Consider the following 20243-nt stretch of genomic DNA (forward strand, 5'->3'; position numbering starts at 1 on the left):
ACTCTAATTGTATGTCCATCTTGTATACATAGTCCAATAAAATAAACACAATCTAGCCTGATAGTGTAGCTCTCCAGCCTCCAATTTCTGGTTCAATTTACCCAGTGCCCATCTCGGCATGAGCCAACACTGATTTCTCAGCCCAGGAGGCTGTAACTCTTGTCTCCTTCTGTTCTGTTCTAGTTGTGTTCTCTAACACCGAAGAGGAGATTTCACTTTCTGGGGACAATTTCAAGACACTGCAATACAAGGCCACAGTATTCCTAGAAAGATAAAACATGACCAAAAACAACGGAGAAGAGCCCAGGATGGGGGGCAGGATGGAGAGATTCCAGCAAGGAGTCCGCAAGCGCACACTTTTGGCCAAGAAGAAAGTGCAGAACATCACGAAGGAGGATGTGAAAAGTTACCTCTTCAGGAACGCTTTTGTGCTGCTCACTGTCACCGCTGTCATTGTGGGTGAGTCATCCAACCAAAACCAAAATTACAAAAGCCTGTATCCTGTTTCTGCGGGACCTCTGAATGCCCAGGAGTGTTATCAGATAGACTGATTGTAGGTATTCAAATCGATAGTTCAGGATCTCCTCTGCATTTGAAGAGGTTTCCTGCCCTCCCTTCCCCCACCCCCACAAGAAAACACAGCAGCTGGTTGAGAGTCATATATGCTAATCAGAAAAAATTGTTGATAAGCGTTAAGTTCATCTATTGATTGTGTAGATAAGATAAATAAATGCTTTCCCAAGTTATGTGAGGACAGAGGCGTGATTATTGGATCATTAGGCACAAGTAGTTACATACTAACAAAACCAAATCTAAGCAGGTTAGATGTGGCCGAAGAAATATAATTCTTATACAATGTCACTTTTTATACAATTTATACAATTATATAATTTATACAATTAGTGTACCCAAGATGAATCGTGAACCTCTGGTATATCCTAGCTAGTGCCGACGTGAAGCTGAGTATCAGTGCTTAAAATTGGAAGTCAGGTCTGCCCTGTGTTTGCATGCTCTCGCTCAGTGACTTGGGAAGGTAAATTGGGAAAGTGTTAACACACGTCTCATTCATCCATTGCCTCATAGAGCCTGCCATAGCTGGCTACATCATTTTTTAAATATTCCAGTCCCTTACTAATTTAGCATTGGTTGACGGCAATCTGTATTAATAAAACTTCGGTTTATTTGGCTTAAAGCTATTTGAAGTTTTAGTTTATTACTTATAGACAACACAGTTCTTACCTTAAAATACAGACGAAAATAATAACTATCCGAAATTTTTTATGAAACCAGTTTAGGCATCCTTAGTCTGGAAACATAAAGCAATATACTAAGTCCTCAAATAAATTTCTACCAACTTGCCACCAAAAGGCATTCATGTAGAATTTTAATTGTTGCTTTGTAATTAGCCAAGAAATCCATAAATTTTAAAGAATGAATGACTTCATAAAAATAAGAAACTTGTATAACATATGGTTATAACCTTGTCAAGAGAGTTGACTTTATGAGAAATACTGCCAGAGAGAAAAGTTGGTCATAAACTTTAGATTTAGCCCAGTTTAGCACCTTTGTCTCTTTTCAGGGATTGCTAATTAGTGAGTTTCCGGTTCATTATAGAAATCCTCCAGGTGGCATGAACTGGTTGAGCCAGAGAAATACAGGCTTTCCTCAGTAGGTTCCTGGCTTTGATTCCGGTCCAGGAAGAAGAGTTTTAACACACACTGTGCCCTGGTCCCAGGAGTCAAGGCAAACTGCAATGTTCTTGTCTCCCTCATTTTATGCTCTGAATCACAGCTGTTGTCCAGCCAAGAGACAGTCTAATTCCCAGAGTGTTTACGTGAACTAGTCCAGCTACCTTCTGGGAAGGGGCCCTGTGCTCTCGGCTCTCGCTTGTGATGGCGGGTATGATACTACAGACATTCCTGGTTTAAGGATGCAAACTTGTCAGAGACCAGGCAGTTGTCCAAAGTCACTATGCTAGAGAAGAGAAATGAAGTCAGCCTAGTGCCAGACACCGTCCTCAGAAGTAAAGACTCATCTTACCTTTGCTCTGCTGACTACAGACTTGTATGAGAAATGCTGAGGTAAATGTCACGTGATGTGGAGGCCCGTGAGGGATACTGTTGCTAATGCTAATGCTGCATTAGCACTCTACCATTTGATTGGTTCAGTTAAACTCAAGGGAAAAATGATCATTCTACAATTAAGTCTCACCCCTCACACCCAATTAATAGATAACTACTTACGTCGCATGCTGTGATATGTATGGAGCTCGGTGTGTTTGGAAGAAAGACAAAATGAGCTATTCAAAATGGCGTTCTCAACAACAAGAGTTCAGTCAGTGTGACGAAAACATTTCCATTAAAGAGCAGAGGAATGGAAAGGAGTAGAACGTGAGCCTGGAAGTCGAATAATAGAGAAGGAAGTTGCTAAACACAGAGAAATAGCCTCGCTCCTAACAAGAAAATGCCAGGAATTAGGGTCTATTCTCTCTAGGGCTCTCACTTCCTAGCCCAGTGGGGCCTTTCCTCAGATTTGTGAGAACTGCAGTCCGACTTGGCGGAGCTGGAGTAGATGAGTTGGCTGGATGCCCTCATGGTTGGCTTTACTAGTGGAAACTGAGGGGTTAGAAGCAGTAAGGAGCACTAACAAAGAAACACAAAAAGAGCTCATTGATAGTCAGAGGGACCACCAAGTTCACACCAAAGGTCCTGAATAGCAAACAGACAACTTATAAGCAAACAGATTTAGGAAAAAAGGAAGAAGCCGTTGGTTATTTTTTTGGTAGGTCTTCCTCGGAGGGCCCAGTTGAAACAAGGCCTCCACTTGTCATTGGAGCCCGTGTCTATATTAGCTTTAAACAAGATAATGGGGAAGGAATATGTCTGGACATCAGTTCTTGTGGCGGAAGGAGTCAAGACAGATGCTAGCGAGTGAAAAGGAAGAAGTCTGACTGAGAACCATAGGGTTTAGTTTCCAAATTCTTAGGCATTGTCAGCTTTCAGGAAAAGATGTTTAGAAGTTTATCCATTTTGTTTTATCTTTTTTTTCTAATAAGTTGAATATGCATTTAATCTGAAATGAAAATTAGACAAAAATATTGTGAACTATGGATAGAGTCGTGTGAATTCATGACTTCGGGTTAAAGCAGAGAATTGTAGATATTTTATAAGTATGCAAGTATGAGCATGTGTAGTTGGGTGCCATTTCTAGGCAGGGGCCAGGTGTGACCCTGTTGTGCCATGACAAAGCCTCATAAAACCGGGGGAAATTGGCAGTGTGGCAGAAGACTGCAGCAAGCGCTGAGTCCCTTTGGAAGGGTTTGTGTGCAAAGCCTTAGACAACATTTATTTTTCTGGGCCACTGCAGACGTTTGACAAAAAGAACACACTAAGAAGGGTGGCTGTTTCCCTTCTTCTAGAAAGCACTTTGTCATTCCCCACTGTGGTTAATTATGTTAGAGAGACCTCGCATCTTGCTAGAAGAAAGGGAAAGTCCTTTGTCTTATGGAAGACACCGAATGTGACCATGTCAAGGGAATGTGCTTTCACAATAAAAATAACCATGAGATCCACTCACTGCTGGTCTTGCTGTGGACACGCACACACACACAGAGTAAGCTGGCACCAGCGCAGCCTTTACCTGAGTTTGAAAGAAAAGAAAATATATTGACTACATTTTTATAAATCATTTCCTCTCATTCTCTAACTTCTTTTGGCAATAAACCTAAGTAGACAAAAATTCAGTGTAATCCAATAACATCTCAAAACAGTGGCCATTGTGGATGCCTCTTGGGACAGGTGCCTCTTGGAATGGGTGTCTGGAGAGTTAGATGAAAGGTATATTATTTTTCTCTGATTAAGTGTATTGTTTGAATTTTGTATCTCACATATATATGTATGCTATAGAAATATATATACTACCGACTATTGCCTTCTCTCTATTAAAGTAATAAATTAAATTACTTAAATAAAAATTCATTGTTATTCACCAATTCAACAGTCACTGAAGGTTGCATATTTGGTCCTGTGCCTTGCAGTGGGTTTTCCAGATCTTGGGTTATTTACAGAGAGAGATGGATGAAAAGCAAGATGAAAAACAAAATACACGAGAGCCAAAGGTTGCAATAGAGAAGTTTGTACTCTGAACCTTTAAAACAAGATAGCATGCACATTTTGTTACAATAGATGGCCTCTTTGCTGGCGCCCTGGAGGTTCCGTTTTCTCACCACACCGCCCCTGGGAACCCTAAAGGCACCCACCATATTAATAGTAACAGAGTTTGAGCTTTTGATAAGAAATGTATCTGGCTGGGCGGTGGTGGCGCACGCCTTTAATCCCAGCACTCGGGAGGCAGAGGCAGGCGGATCTCTGTGAGTTCGAGACCAGCCTGGTCTACAAGAGCTAGTTCCAGGACAGGCTCCAAAGCCACAGAGAAACCCTGTCTCGAAAAACCAAAAAAAAAAAAAGAAATGTATCTGGACTCCTACAGTAGCTGTATTAGTCTATACCTGTGTGACCCTAAACAAAGTATTTACTCTCTCCAAGGCTTGGTGTCCCCAGCTTTCTTCACAGTCAGAGTCAGCTCACAATGTCAGCCACTTCGCATGCTGGTTGCCACACTCTCCTCTCAATTAATTTTGCTTAAACATCACACCAGGGAGGGAAGTACATTTACCCTTTCGTTTTATAGATGAAGAAACTAAAGCACAGACATTCAGTGTGGATGCATACTGAAGATTCTAGGCAGACATAGTGACACGCACCTGTGGTCACAGCATTGAAGATGCTGGGGCCAAAGGATCACTTGAATCCAATAATCGGAGAGCCCATCACACGCATGTGCGTACACACACCCTCTCTCTCTCTCTCTCTCTCTCTCTCTCTCTCTGTGTGTGTGTGTGTGTGTGTGTCCCCACTCTGGCTCCAGTTTCATCCTGGTACTCACACTGTTTTGTGTGTCTGTGTGCCGGTCCCAGCTCTCAGGGATGGTTCATCCTTGTTTTGTTGTTAGTTAACTAAAGACCTGTGCTAAGTTCTCCTCCATGTGAGAAATGAGAAGGAGAAGCTGAGATCTCTAGAAAGGTCGTTCATGAGACTCGATGACTAAATGAAAGAGGATGGTGGTGGCCTTATTCTTCTACGACCAAGTGATAGAATACGAGGGTTAGAAAACAGGAGAAAGGGCCAAGAACCAGAGTGTGTTTCAATAACAAGCTGGGCTTCCGTTGAGTTGAAGGCAGAACGCACCTACTGGGACTAGGCCGTGGAAGGGGTTCACTTTTGGAGGACATTCCTATCACATTGTGGAGGATAGAGATGGCTTTGGAGGACAAACTAGTAATGAGTAGTGAGTGCCTCAGGCCATCATCCCGCATAAGCGCGGTCCTTCGTGCCTGGAAAGCAGTCACCTTACAGAAAGGCTGCTATGTACTCTGCTCCTCAGACACCTGCACTGTTCAAGTTGGCTGGGTGAGCCAAGTAGATGAAGCTACATGAATACAAGATGGTTTACTACCAGCTAGAGGGCTGGGGAGACTGCTAGTGAGACCACACTGGTGACCTGCTTGAGTCATGGAATGGGCACAGCTGATGTCACTCTGCTTCTTGAAGCCCCTGACAGTAGGCATCTCCACACAGGTCGAACAACAAGAATCCAAAGAATAGTGAGCAGGTTTTAGGCTCCATGGTTTCTTCAACACTTCTGGAGAAAGCCGGGAAGAATGATTGTAGTGTGAAGCGGCGGGGCTGTGTTCTGTAGTGTGAGCTGTGGGCAGGGCTGCTTTTCGTCCTGCCCCGCTCCCGGCCACCGGCTAGCTTATGCCCCGAAATAACAACACACAAACTGTATTCTTTTAAATACTGCCTGGCCCATAGTTTCAGCCTCTTATTGGCTAATTCTCACATCTTCCTTTAACCCATATTTAGTAATCTGGGTAGCACCACGAGGTGTGGCTTACCAGGAGAGATCTTAACCTGCGTCCATCTCGGAGAGGAGCAGCATGGAGACTCACTATGGTCACTGCCTGAAGCGTCTCTCCAACTCTACTTCCTTGTTCCCACAATTCTGTTCTGTCTACGCCACCTACCTAATTTTCTGTTCTTAAAGGGCCAAGGCAGTTTTCTTTATTAATTAACCAATGAAAGAAACATAGACAGATAACTCTCCTCCATCAAATGATAGCCCTGGGAAGCCCTCCCATGGAATTACCATAGGCACCTATGCTGCTGTTTATCAGGGGCTGTTGGGGCTGAGGATTGGGGGAAAGGAAGCCATAGATTTACAATCCTTTCTCTAGAGAAGTAACACAGGGATTGGGAGGAAGAACTGAGTCTACACACACACACAGACACACACACACACACACACACACACACACACACACACACACACACATACACTCAGAAGCAGAACTCCAGAAAGATTATCGGGGTTGACAAGGCAACTATCTAACACACATGCCAACTGCACCCAGGACCTGTCGCTGTCTCCCACATTCTCCCAAAGCATTCTAGGACACCAGCTTTGCACTGATGGATGGTCCTGTGCAGAATAATGGAGATCAGAGCTCCGGCTTCTGGTGTCACACAACCTAGGTCTGTAGCCCAGTTTCTGGATCTGAGCCTCCATTTCTTCACATATCCAAATTCTCTGCCTGGTTCTATATCCATGATCATGTAAGCCATGAAACCATAGATAATTTTGCTATGTGCTTGACCTAAGTGAATCCATAGGAAACACAAAGCTTGTGTTCTGCTTGCTTGTTGCCATGGCAAGGATCCATTTTATCCACTGTGGGCTAGCAAAGCCAGACCCAAGGATTTAGAACGAACGTGGGGATGAGAGAAGACACTTAACCTGGTTTAGGGTGAAGGGATGTGGTTCAGACTTCCTGGCTAGAGAAGAGAGACCAGAGAGCAGAAAGAGACTTGATATCTGTAAAGGGCTTTGAGAGGCAGAAATGAAAGCCAGTGAGTGATACAGTCATGATCCGACCCTTTCCACCACGGCCTCTAGAGGAGAACCAAGGAGAATCCCCATGTAGTCATTATCAGAGCACAGATTGCCCAATGGCGGGAGTACCTGGCTAGAGGTGACTCTCTCAGGAGAGGAGGTCCTTGCTGGGTTTTTAATTTAGCAGTGTTTTTAATAAATGTGTCATACACAAGAGTTTTATTCATGCCATCTGAGGCCTACAGGAGGACGAGCTCACACACTCCCCACTCTTTTCTTTTCTCCAGTATTTTTGTCTCTTACTGCTCATCAGAGTTGGGGCTGGCAGGAGGAGCAGAGCTGGCAAGAGAAATGTTGCTGCTTCCCAAGAGAGTTGGTCAGGTTATTTTGAAGTGGAGGACGAAGACTTGATGTTCTTAGATTATCTCGGGGTTTTACTTTGCTATGTTTTTCTTGTTGTTAATTCAGATGTAGAGAAAACGGAGCAAGCAATTTCTAATTTTCCTTCTGAGTGGGAGATGATCTGATTGTTTAAGACAATTGCCTACAATAATAATGCCCTCCGTTTTCAGCTGGTTACAGTTTGTAAAGTGTGATTCTCTGTAGTAGTGTAAGCCACAGCCAGCCCACCCACCATCTGGTTCCTTTCGGCAGATCTCTAGGAGACAGCTGAGAAGCCCCGAGAACCTTGAGGCCCTGGTTACAATCTGTGCTCTCCACACACTTGCCTGATGATTGAATACCAAATCTCTTGGCCTCTTTTCTCCTCAACACTTAAGTCTGAACCAACGCCTGCTTCCAACACTTACGTTACAATATTTGAAGCATGCTTTTCCTTTCTCTAAATTATTAGGATGTATGGAAAAGTACGTATTTTCATGCCAGCATTGACCATAGCAAAACCCTTTTCCAAGGCCTGATGATCTTCTATTCCTTTGAGCTAGTTTCGCCAATGAAATGAGCCTAATCTCCTCTTGACTCCTGGACAGCCATCATGTGTCTGGCCACATGTCTGACGATAGATGCTTCCTATCCAGGGTTTAAGGATGCAGGGGAAGCATATTGCAAAAGCCACTTGTGCTCATCCATCAGGGATCAGCGATGGAACACAAGGAGTCTTTGTTTTGGGACTCATGTAAACAAGATTGTAAAGAGGTCACGTTGTGTAGGGGAGGCAACTAGAGTTTAAGCACCATCTTTTCCAAGTTGTGCATTCCAGGTGTGAGAGCACACTGTATTTATAGAGCTCGGGGATGCTATCATCCATCAGGTATTTGGTCTGGCAACTGCGATGCTGTATTATTGCCAGGAGATGAGGAAACACACGAAGCATTTCAGGGCACCAAGTTTAGCCATTATACTCATTAAGTATAAGAATTATGAGTTTTATGTCCAGGTTTAGGGCTATCAAAATTGTTCTCTAGGCCAGGAGTAGTTTTATGTCTATGACCAATCAAAAGGCATGCTCTTCAAACTGAATTGCTCAGGTCAAGGAAGTATATGGAGTCACTCGGTAGATTTACACAGCAAAACTGCCTTCCTGTCCTATATGTAAACCATTTCAGACCAGAAAGCCACATATGGTAAAAACTGAATTTAGTTCTTGCAGTTCTGAAAAAGTTAAATATCCTAAAGAACTATTCGCGTACCAAGGAATAAAAGAGAGATACTCAAGAAGTTCTGAAATAAAAAATAAAAAGCAGATAAAAGCACCAAATAGGGAGGCTTAGATGAGAAAGAAAAACCAGAGATAGGTTGGGCAGAGAGGGGAAGGCACTCCCTCTTTCCATTGTTTATCAAAGACCCAAAAAGAAAATTAGAAGCTGCAGACTGAGTGAGAAGCACAATCAAGTTTTGAATTTCAAGGCTGAGTTCTTGTCTCCAGAGAAGCCATTTCTTTCTTTCTCTCCCCAAGAGACTTCTTGGGTTCTCCTTCTAAGGCCTCTAGGACAGGGAGGGTCCAACTAAGGACAGGGCTTTGTTAGCAAGAGAACCTTGCAAGAGGAGGCACAATTACCCCTAATGAGAGTAGAGATGGGCAGCTCTCACCCTTCTCACTCTGAAAGGGTGGGCCATTCTGTTCACATTTTGCATCCCTTAAACCCACCATTACAGCAAGAAGAACAAACTTCAGGGATCCTGGGTTTGACAAGCTTGCTTGTGTTTCCAGCTTATTGATGAATGTGAATGGAAAAGCATCAAGACTGTCTGTTTGGAGACCAACGCTGCCTTTGTTCTTGTTAATGAATGGGAAACTAAAGGCATCAAGACAGAACATAAGTCTTTGAAGAGAGGCCTGTGGTCAAAGTTGCCATTTTTGTTTTGGTTTGTTTGTTTGTTTGTTTGTTTGTTTGTTTATTGTTGATTCATCTTTGCTTTCTTAGATTTTCCTTTTAAGTTGAAGGAAAATGAGACAATACTGCCAGAAAACTATGACTACCTTATTCAGTAAAACTCCTACTGTCTTGTCAGTTCCACCCTGTAGTGCTTTTCAAAAGTCCCTGGGTGGTGGTGGAGCATCCATTATGGCTGGCTGGGGTATTGTCATCTACGTGGGTGTGTGCGGTGCCTCTATCAGCAGGGCTAAGTGATTGAAGTAGTTCTTGAGCCAACAGCAACTAAGCTCAGAGTTGTTCTGGATTCAGTTCCTGATCTCTAGAAAAACAGAACTTGTTGGTCAGAGTGGCCCATTAACCAAGCACCAACTAGAGGCTTCTCTCTGCTGTTCAAAGTAAGGAAAGTCTTCACTGGCAATTTAAAGCAGAACTCAGGAGAAACCAACTCAGGATGAAAGAGCAGCTTCTTAGGAGAAGTAAAGAGGTAATGTAGAAACAGATTCAATAAGTGTTTTGATTTTTGTTTTTTTCATTGTTTGTTTTGTTTTTCTGTTTTGAGACAAGGTTTCTCTGTGCAACAGTCCCAGCTGTACTAAAACTAGCTCTTGTAGACCAGGCTGGCCTTGAACTCACAGAGATCTGCCTGCCTCTGCCTCCCAGAGGCTGGGATTAAAGGCATGCACCACCACTGCCCAACTTCAGTAAGTGTTTTTAAAGTTGAGAGTTTATGTAGTTAAGCCATTTCTCAGATGTCTTTAGAGTAATTTAGTGAATATAAAAATAAGAATATACGTAATCTTTTGTATAATTCTGGTGTGTTTTTTTCCCTCTTGTACACAAACAATAGCATGGTATAAAATTTTGCTTTCTGCCTTTTCATTTTCCCCTGTATCTTGGATGTTATTTCTTCCTGACACATAGAAGTTCCTCATTCTCTCTGAGCTACAGCTAAAGTGAGTACCATAAGTTCTTTAAGCATCCCTAGTTGATGGGACACTTGGATTGTTTTAACCTTTATATATATCATTATAAAAGCAATGTGGTAGATAATATTGTATTGGATAAATATTGTATTATTATTTCATGATGGTGAAATAGATCTGTGGACTGTATCCTTAGAAATAAACTTGCTGAGTCTGAAGGAGTTCTGTTGTTGCATGAGGAGGGAGCGGCCCCTTGTTTGTCCTGGCCGCCTGGTTAGCTTACACCCAAAATAACCACACAGAAACTGTATTCATTAAAACACTGCTTGGCCCATTAGCTCTAATTTCTTATTGGCTAATTCTTACATCTTAATTTAACCTATTTCTATTTCTATTAATTTGTGTATCGCTATGTGAATGTGGCTTAATGGCAAGAGTCTAACCCCAGCATCCATCCCAGGAAGAAGATCCCTGGCATCTCTCACTCTGCCCTCCTTCCCAGCATTCAGTTCTGTCTTCTCCGCCTACCTAAGTTCTGCCCTATCAGGCCCAAAGCAGTTTTTTTTTTAATTCATTTAACCAATGAAAGCAACACACGAACAGAAGAACCTCCTACACCAGTCTGTATAATTTCTGTCCCATAAAGCTTATAGCAATCTGCTTCTCTGAACTGCAGGTTTGTTTTTTATTTTGTCTTTAAGTTCCTTGCTGCTATCACTGAAAGATTTAAGAAAGGGTGAGCTTTAGGATATGGGCCTGCTGGCCAGACAAATTAAGAAAACTAAAGAAACCTGTATAAAGACAATTTGGGTGCTACAATTAAGCAAATTTGGGTCTTCTCTTTCCTTTCAAACCTTGGGTTTACCTCAAATGAAATGCCCAAAGCTTTTATTTGTATGAGTCATTCAACTTTTAAAGCACATTCTTATCCCAAACCATCTACAACCCACACATCAAACCAAAACACTTGAATCAAGGCTACAATTTTTAATCTCTCTGCCTCAAACCTCTTCATCAGTTTAGCAGAGGTCCAGCGGGTGACTTGTTTACTAATAAGGGCTTGAGAAGAGGCAGCTGGGATTCAGATTCTTTTTTTTTTTTTTTTTTTTTTTTTTGGTTTTTCGAGACAGGGTTTCTCTGTGGCTTTGGTGCCTGTCCTGGAACTAGCTCTTGTAGACCAGGCTGGCCTCGAACTCACAGAGATCCGCCTGCCTCTGCCTCCCGAGTGCTGGGATTAAAGGCGTGCGCCACCACCGCCCGGCGTTGGGATTCAGATTCTAAACAAACAAGAGCCTGGCTCTTAGAGGGGGCATCGGGCACGTGAACAAACTCCCAGAACCCTTGGGCCAATAGCCTGAGGATCAAGTATCAGAGGGTCTCAGTGGATGTCAAAGAAGATAAAATCCAGAAACAGTAGTATGCTATAATTTTTGTTTTGCACAGAGATGTGTACATGAGTGGGTAAGGGCTCTGAAGGGAGAGAAGTGGGCAGAAAAGCTTCACTGACTATACCAGCCTAGGGCATGGGTGCAAAAGGTCCAATGGGGAGCTGGAAATTTTGCCTGTATCTCATTTTGAGCTTCCTCTCACTCATAGTAATATCTTCTTCAAGGAAGGAAATCAACAGACTCTGATGATGCCGGCCGTGCTTTATAGAGAAAAAATTAGTTTTTGGTTTTTTTAAGACAAGGCATGTAAAACACCCTTCTGATTATTAGTGAATTAATTCTTTATTTCACACTGGATTTATCTGGGATGGGACAGGGGTGATGCTGGGACTTGAACCCAAGTATATGCTTCCATTCACAGACTGCTGCACCCCTAACATTCTCACATAGTGACGTTAGTACGCTTTTAGGAAGAGAGCTCCTGACTTTCCTCAGAACTGAAAGGTTTTGTGACTGCTCTCATTATGCCCAGATCCGTGAAGTCCCCCTAAAACAACAAGGAGACCAAGTCTCATATGTGAAAACAAAGCCTTTATTTTATGCAAGTTGGCAAACTCGGTCTCTCTGCATGTCCAACGTATTGGAATAGTCGGAGAGCCCCAAGCTCAGTTAGAGTTCGGTTTTTATGGTAGTGAAGGTGGGGGTGAGGGGTCTAAGGTTCAGAACCCCGACTGGCTGACATTTGTCTAGGGGTGTCCTGATGAGTGTGTGCTGGCAGGTGATCCTATCTATAACAGTTGGAACATTAGGCATTTCCTTTGGAAGGTCTGTTCTTGGGTGGTGCTCAGGTAATCTCACTTTGTGGTTCTTCCTGCAACCAGGTATTGCCTCAGGCTAAACTACTGAGACTCAGGCCTCCAAGAAACTCATCAATGGCTGAGTCCTACTCTGGCAGGTGATAATGGTTGGAAGTAAAGAACTTCCTTTGGTGCTCTGTTTCTATTTAGCTTATCATGGTTGGCTCCTACATTTCCTCCTTCCCAAGCACCCACAGGACCCAATCTTGGGTCCTGCTTGTCCATGGTTTTAAGGAGGTATTATTGGGACCTAAGAACAACTTAACAAATCTATTTATTGACAACTCTGGCCTATTTTCCTGGTATATCAACGAGCACTGTAGGTAGTTATCTTGTCCCTCATGCTAGGGAGTTCCCTCTTGTTTCACCCTGTTTTGGGCAGGCAGGGAGCATGGGATGACATATTCCTTTCCGCTACTTCAAGCAGACATTGGTGCATTGTTATCAGGGCCCAGACAGATTGGAAGGAATTTAGGCAATGGCACGCATTGGACTCCATTGAAGGGACAGGGAGCATTCATATCGGCTGGACTAGTCCACATCATCTTTCAGGAAGTTCAGGGCTCGCCGCCATTTAGAGCAGGTTATAGTCAGCAACTGATGCTTAGATGTGTCTGCCAGCCAAGTGGAAGCCTATTGAGATAAGTTTAAACTAGGAACAGAAGTTAAAATTTATGTACTTAAAGAAAAAAATACATTATTGAAATCCATATTGTAGAAAAAGAGCAGATAACAGGTATCTATAAACAGAAGGAATAGACTCATACCTTTTAGTCCTAGCAAAAACTACAGATTTTGCTTAGTATATTTTTCTGCTGTCCAGAGAACCATATATGGTTTGGGCCTGATGAGAAACACCTTTCAGTTCATATTTAAATGGCAACTAAAATAAATATAAAATCTTGAGCTTGTGACCCAAACAGTAAGTAGTCATTGCTCTATCAGCTTATTAGAACCATACTATAGAGGGTGGAAGAAATCATCTGTGCTTGTGAAGGAGGAAATGTAGGAGCCAGCCAATTGTAGGCACCAGCCATGATAAGCTAAATAGAAACAGACCACCAAAGGAAGTTCTTTACTTTCAACCATTATCACCTGCCAGAGTAGGACTCAGGCATCTATAAGTTTAATGGAGGCCTGAGTCTCTGTAGTTTACCCTGAGGCAATACCTGGTTGCAGGAAGAACCACAAAGTGAGATTACCTGAGCACCACCCAAGAACAGACCTTCCAAAGGAAATGCCTAATGTTCCAACTGTTATAGATAGGATCACCTGCCAGCACACACTCATCAGGACACCCCTAGACAAATGTCAGCCAATCAGGGTTCCTGAACCTTAGAAACCTCTCACCCTCACCTTTATTACTATAAAAACCCAACTCTAACTGTGCTTGGGGCTCTCCGACTATTCCAATACTCTGGACATGCAGAGAGACCGAGTTTGCCAATTTGCATAAAATAAAGGCTCTTTGCTTTTACATATGTGTCTTGGTCTCCTTGTTAGTTTCTGGGAGACTTCGCAGATCTGGACATAACAGGTTCAGTTCCCAGCACTCACAAGGCAGTTCATAACTATCTGTACCCCCAGTTCCAGAAGATCTGAGGTTCTCTTTTGCCCTCCATGAGCACCCGACAGTCAAGTGGGAAATAAATACAGGCAGGCAGAATACCTGTACATGTCAGATTAAAAAATAAAATACAGTGTGGTAGTAAAATTGATGAAACATGCATGTACTATAAAAGAGCTTAGAATTCACTAGAAAAAAAAATAAGCTGGGTTCAAGTAAAATATCTAACATTTATGTTTGGGTTTGCATGGTTCTTTTAAACTCAGAACATTTAGCTGAGACTCTTAAAGAACAAAAGGGTCTTATGTACTACCTGTTCTAATAATCTACCCACCCCTCTCCCATTTTGCAGGGTTAAAAAAAAACCCTCTGGTGAGATTGCATGATTTGAAGATTTCCAAAGAAACAGTTTGGAAACATACTTTGCAACTTTGCTTACTATAACACAAATGGACTATTCTTCCACATCCAATCTCCTCATCAAGGCAAAATGACAAACCCTGTAGATTTCATGGGGAGATTATCCTTAAAGGAAATACAGCCCTTAACTATCTGGGAACAATGTATTAGGAAATAGAGGGTCACAAAGACTGTCAACAGCAGAAGGCGCAATCTCCTCACTGTCACCTGTTGGAGCCCGTAGAGCTCACCTAATTTTGGAGCACATCAACTCAGGTTAAACCAAAGATTCAGCCTTCAATGATATTTTTGTACACTGTGAAGATGTATCTTTGCCAAAGCACCTTCTGATTGGTTTAATAAAAGAGCTGACTGGCCAATAGCTGGGCAGGATAAGGTTGGGTGGGAATATCAGACTAAGGACGAAGAGAAGAAAGGCAGAGCTGGGGAGATGCCAACAAGACACAGAGAGAAAGATTCTAGTGAGAGAGCTAGAAGACTGTAGGTTTATAACCTAGGAAAGGGGAGAGCCTTAAGTAAGAAAATACTATTTAAAATGTAAGAGTTAGCTAGTAACAAGCCTGAGCAATTGGTAAAGCATTTATAATTAATATTGAGTCTCTATGTTGGTTATTTGGAAACTGGTGGATGGGAAAGAGAAGTCTGCCTACAAGTCAGCCTGAAGCAGAGGTGGAGTTCATTTAAAATAGAAAGGAAGTTGCCAGGGAAAGAACACAGCACACTATATCATGGGGCTAGTTTCTCAAAGAAGAGTTGCCACTTATTAAAGATATTTTTGTAGTGATGGGAGCGGCGGGCTGCTTCCTGCCACCCTGCTAGCTTTACCTGAAATAATTACACGGAAACTGTATTCTTTTAAACACTGCCTGGCCCATTAGTTTCAGCCTCTTATTGGCTAATTCTCATATCTTGCTTTAACCCATATTTAGTAATCTGTGTAGCACCATAAGGTGTGGCTTACCAGGAAGGATCTTAGCCTGCATCCATCTTGGAGAGGAGAGCTATGGCGTCTACCTGAGGCGTCTGCCTGACTCTGCTTTCTCCCACAATTTTGTTCTGTCTACTCCACCTACCTAATTTTCTGTCCTATCAAAGGGCCAAGGCAGTTTCTTTATTAACCAATGAAAGTAACACATAGACAGATGACCCTCCTCCATCATATTTTAACATAGATTTGTAAACATATGTGAAAATGAGCTTCTTAAGGGAGAGTCACCATTGCACATGTTAATCCCAAAGATGGGAGGAAAAAGACCACTGACCCAAATCATCATAGATTAATTAAAGCAAGCAATTAATTGAAGCAAGCTTCATTTTTGTACTCAGGCTGCTTCCCCTAAGATGGGGTTCAAGAGATCATCACTGGATATGAGGAAGACAAGGCATTTTTTTATAGATCAGAGTTAGGATGTATCCAGATGGGGTATTTGGTGTGCAAAATAGGCCGGGTTACAGGAGCAGAACATAGGCATACCAATGAAACAAAGACAAAGGTTGCAAGGTGAGCAAAACAAGGCAGTCATAGGTGGTCACATAACCTTTTAAAACAAAGACAGGGTTGCAGGATGATTATAAACAACTTTTTGAAACAACGACAGGATTGCCGTTCCTGGAACAGGCAGTACAGAACCATTTGAAGTTAAGGTTAACCTTAAGTAAGGTTGCAGGTGGGACATAACCCAATCCTTGAGAAACAGAGGTTAATCATAAAGCGGAATGAACCTAGTTTATCTTTACTAGAAGATGACTTTTAAGCCTAAAATGGAGACAGGCTGCTTCGTTGCATGTTTTAGCATTAGCCATACATTCTGCTTTTGTGACTTTCAAGTTATACCTCAAAGGGTTACTAAGAACCTCTTCCTTTTCTCTGTTTGATGGGTGGGATCGTAGGGTGGCTCCAGTGGTATCTTGGGTGGGATTATAATCTGAGAAAGCTAGGAGCCACTAGATTTGTGCAAGGGGTTTAGGATATGTCTTTGCGAATGAAGTTTCTAGTGAGATAGCTAGAAGACTGTAGGTTTATGACCTAGGAAAGTGTAGGGCCTTAAGTAAGAAAATACAAATTATGCTGAAATTCTTGATTCTTAGCTTGATTCTTGGAAGCTTCAGCCAAACTCCAGGGTAAGGGAATCTTCACCCTTCCCATATTCCCATAATTTTCCTTCTTTCTAAGCTTCTTCACAAAGTGCATACGGTGGGATTAATCCAAAGTGATGGGAGGGCCATGAAGGGTCAAAGGTAGGAGCAGAATCAAGGGAAGGTGGAGTAGAAGGAAGCTTCCTGGTTCTACAGAGCCACCAACCAACAGGATCTGAGCCATCAGAGGGAGGTATCCATGACAACCTACTTTAGATGTTAAAGGGGTCCCTTTGGACATCAAGTAGGCTAAGTAGAAGCAGGAAAACCAGTTGGGAGGCTGCTTATTACTGAAATCCAGGCAAAGAGGAGTGTTCATAGCTGAAGGCTTCGGATAGATAGATAGATAGATAGATAGATAGATAGATAGATAGATAGATAGATAGGATACATAGATGGATGATTGGATGGATATAGATATGCGTATATGTTTATATGTATGTATGCATGCATGTTTGTGAGTGTTCACACATGTACACACACACACACATATTGTAATCAAAGCATAGGAGACTAAGGCATGACCAGGGTCATGGAGGAAGGTAAAGCCAGGGCTGGGCCTCATCCCAGGATCACCACTCACCATCAGTAGAGCATCATCATCTGTGAAGCATCCTCAGTGAGTACTCCTACACACTCGAAGCAGCGCAGCAAGGAGCCTCATAGACTTCTGCAGGTTTGAGAGACCCTGACTTCCGGGGCTGTAGACTTGTTTCTAAGCAACAGAACACAGCAAAGCAGAGTTCCTTTGTGCCTTTGAGCTCCACCTGTTCTCTCTAGCTCCTCGCCTTGGAGCATATTGCATTGTGAGGAATGAGTGACACGAGAAGGCTTTAGTCTACCAGTTCATTCGATGCAAGAGTTTATGGGTAAAAAAAAAGAACTTTAGCGAATGTTTCTATTCCAAACACCGACGTTCACCAAAAGCTACACACAGTGATTTGACCCAAATCTCACTTCAACTGTGTCTCGTCCTCTCACTCTCATTTTTTTGTCATTTTCAAGTTTTCCATGATTTGGACAGTTGACCTATTAGCAAGTTCTTACCGCTTTTAACGTGTTGTGCCTACTGAGCCTTAGAACACAAGCCCACCTCGTCTTGGTTTAGATCAGTGAGAGGGTGTCAGTCTTCTGAGGAAATGCTATGTGCCCTCTGCAGGGAGACACCAAATGCCTGCTGGAGTCTCTCCTTGAGCATTTCCTCAGCGAGAGCCCTCTTTAGACAGAAACGCACCAGTCTTCCCAGGATCCAACCACACAGAATTTTCACTACCTTGAACATCTCAGTTAGGGCGCTCCCTAGATTCTAGGCTTCTTTTTAAATTACTTAGGCCAAGAATCCTGGAAGATTGTGGACTGAGCGTAAGCAGCGTGACATCCCTGTTTATATGTCATCAAGGTACAAATTTGGCTAAGTGTGTTTTGGCTCTAACAGAATTATTCTGATTTTTGGGGTCATTTGTGCAACACAGATCTGTCTTTTTGCGCTGACATTCTGGTGACCACCATAGGCTTTGTGTTGGCTCTGGGCTCATCAGGCAGTGTCTAAAGTGTCCACTGATGGAGATCAGCTTCTCAGGGACCAAAGGGAAGCCAGCTTATTAGAGCTCGTCCGAAGACCTCACCTTGCTGCCCTCCACTGCTTGAAAGGGCAGAGCAATGAGGGCTCTCAGAAGTCTGCAGCACACTGGGTTTCAGAGAAGTTTTTTTGTGGGGTTGGTTTTTAGTTAGTTAGTTTGTTTTCATTGCTGGGGTAAAAGTAATGAGAAAACAGAAAACCTTAACTGCTCAAAAAAAAAAAAAAAAAGCAGTTTTCCCATTCAGAGCATTTTCTGTTAATTTGGTGCTGATTGCTAGCCAGCCTGCCACTGGCTTAGGGCAGAAAACTGAAGAAAGATGTCTTCTGTTTACTCAGCATCTAAGTGTAGCGTGAAAGCTTCATTGGGTAAATCTGACAGCACTTTCCTTCCGCGTAAGCACCAGAATTAGTTAACCTAAACAGCCTGTTTACTTGTAAGTTTTCTGCTTTGTAAGAGAACCCAAAAGGCAGGTCAAATATGATGTGATACCTTTGACTCCTTAAATCAGCACTGTGACTTTGAGAGGCCAAGGGCGGTACAGACTGTGAGAGGGTGAAGTTGTGCAGTGGACAGCCTGTGCCAAGGCCCCTTCAGCTGGTCCCTGAGGGCCCTAGGCAGACTGCTCCACCCTCCCTAATCCCACTGAAGCAGCACAGTTTACCAGCTGTGTGGTGCTGGGACTTGATCTGCCTTCTCAGTGGCTCTTGTCCCTTGAGATATGTAGAATAATAGTTCTGCCTCAACAAGATTTGGGAAGTAATTTGTTTGTGAGGCCTCATCACCCACCATCACCCAGAGGTGATTTGCTTTTGTTAAGACTGTGAATTCTAAAGGATGTCAGAGCCAGAGCAACTGAGCCAGGCTCACAGGAGCTCACAGAGACTGAAGCAGCAGGCAGCAGGGCCTCTGTGCATTTACTATAGCTTTCAGCTTAGTGTTTTTATGGGGCTCCTGAGAGTCTAAATGAATGGGTCTTTGTTCTTTTGGGGGATCTTTTCCTTTTGGGTTGCCTTGTTTTATCTCATTATATTGTAGTGTTATTTTGGTTGTCTCTTAGAGACCTGTTCCTTCCTTCCTTTCTTCCTTCCTTTTTGGTTTTTGTTATTTTGCGACAGGGTTTCTCTGTGTAGCCCTGGCTGTCCTGGAACTCACTCTGTAAACCAGGCTGGCCTGGAACTCAGAGATCTGCCTGCCTCTGCCTCCCAACTGCTGGGACTAAAAGTGTGCACCACCACCGCCTGTCTCCAGGGCTCCCGTGGCCTGTTCTTTTCTAATGAGAGACAAAAAGGAAATGTATCTGGAGAGGAGGGGAGGGGAGGTGGGGAGGAACTGGGAGTAGTGGAAAGAAGAGAAAATGTAACCAGGATATATGTATGAGAAAAGAACCTGTTTTCAACACAAGGGGGGGGGGGGAATTGGAAAGAAAGAAACAACGAAAAACACTGTAAACTCTGAAACATTTTATTCATTTAATGTCCCTCCCACCTTTGATGCTTCCCAGTGATTAAAAAGAGTACAATGGAGAGGGGAAAAAATAAAGACAGGCTACTGTATTTAATAAAATCATTTAGTTAATTAAACTATTTCTTAAGAGTCGATTTGATAAGGTCAGCATGGTGGCACATGCCTGACAGAGGAGGATTACAACTTCAGGCCAGCCTGGGCTACATTGTTAGTTCCAGACCAGCCTGAGCTACACAGCAATATTGGTCTTTTAAAAAAAAATGACAATAAAGCAGATGAAAAGATCTGCAGGGATTCCACAAAGGGACCGGGTGCCCCTGTGGCAGCTCTGGGCAATCCAACATTACCAAAGACTGTAAGCAACATGACACTTAAAGATGCTGAGAGCCCAGGAGCTGAGCTCACCCAGAAACCACCCTCTGGCCAAGGTGACAAAGTCCTGGCTTTCATTTGGAGCCTTTCCATTCAGCTACTTACCAGCTTTTAAAAAATTGTTATTATTATTGGTTTTCAAGACAGGGTTTCTCATCAGTAGCTATGGAGCCTGTCCTAGAACTCAGTCCATACACCAGGCTGGCCTTGAACTCACAGAGATCCACCTGCCTCGGCCTCCCCAAGTGC

General features: G+C 43.0%; 1 protein-coding gene across 4 annotated transcripts in view; it reads left to right on the top strand.

Annotated features, from left to right (window-relative positions):
* Window positions 1–278: 278 nt before the first annotated feature.
* Window positions 279–20243, top strand: part of Slc1a3 (solute carrier family 1 member 3) — a 72001-nt gene continuing 52036 nt past the window's right edge. For all 4 annotated transcript variants that reach the window (XM_038323042.1, XM_038323044.1, XM_038323045.1 and 1 more), the window contains exon 1: window positions 279–459. In XM_038323042.1, the coding sequence (XP_038178970.1) occupies window positions 279–459 (181 nt within the window). The remainder of the gene's footprint in view (window positions 460–20243) is intronic.

The sequence above is a fragment of the Arvicola amphibius genome, chromosome 3, assembly GCF_903992535.2.
Source record: "Arvicola amphibius chromosome 3, mArvAmp1.2, whole genome shotgun sequence".
Classification (NCBI taxonomy): Eukaryota; Metazoa; Chordata; class Mammalia; order Rodentia; family Cricetidae; genus Arvicola; species Arvicola amphibius.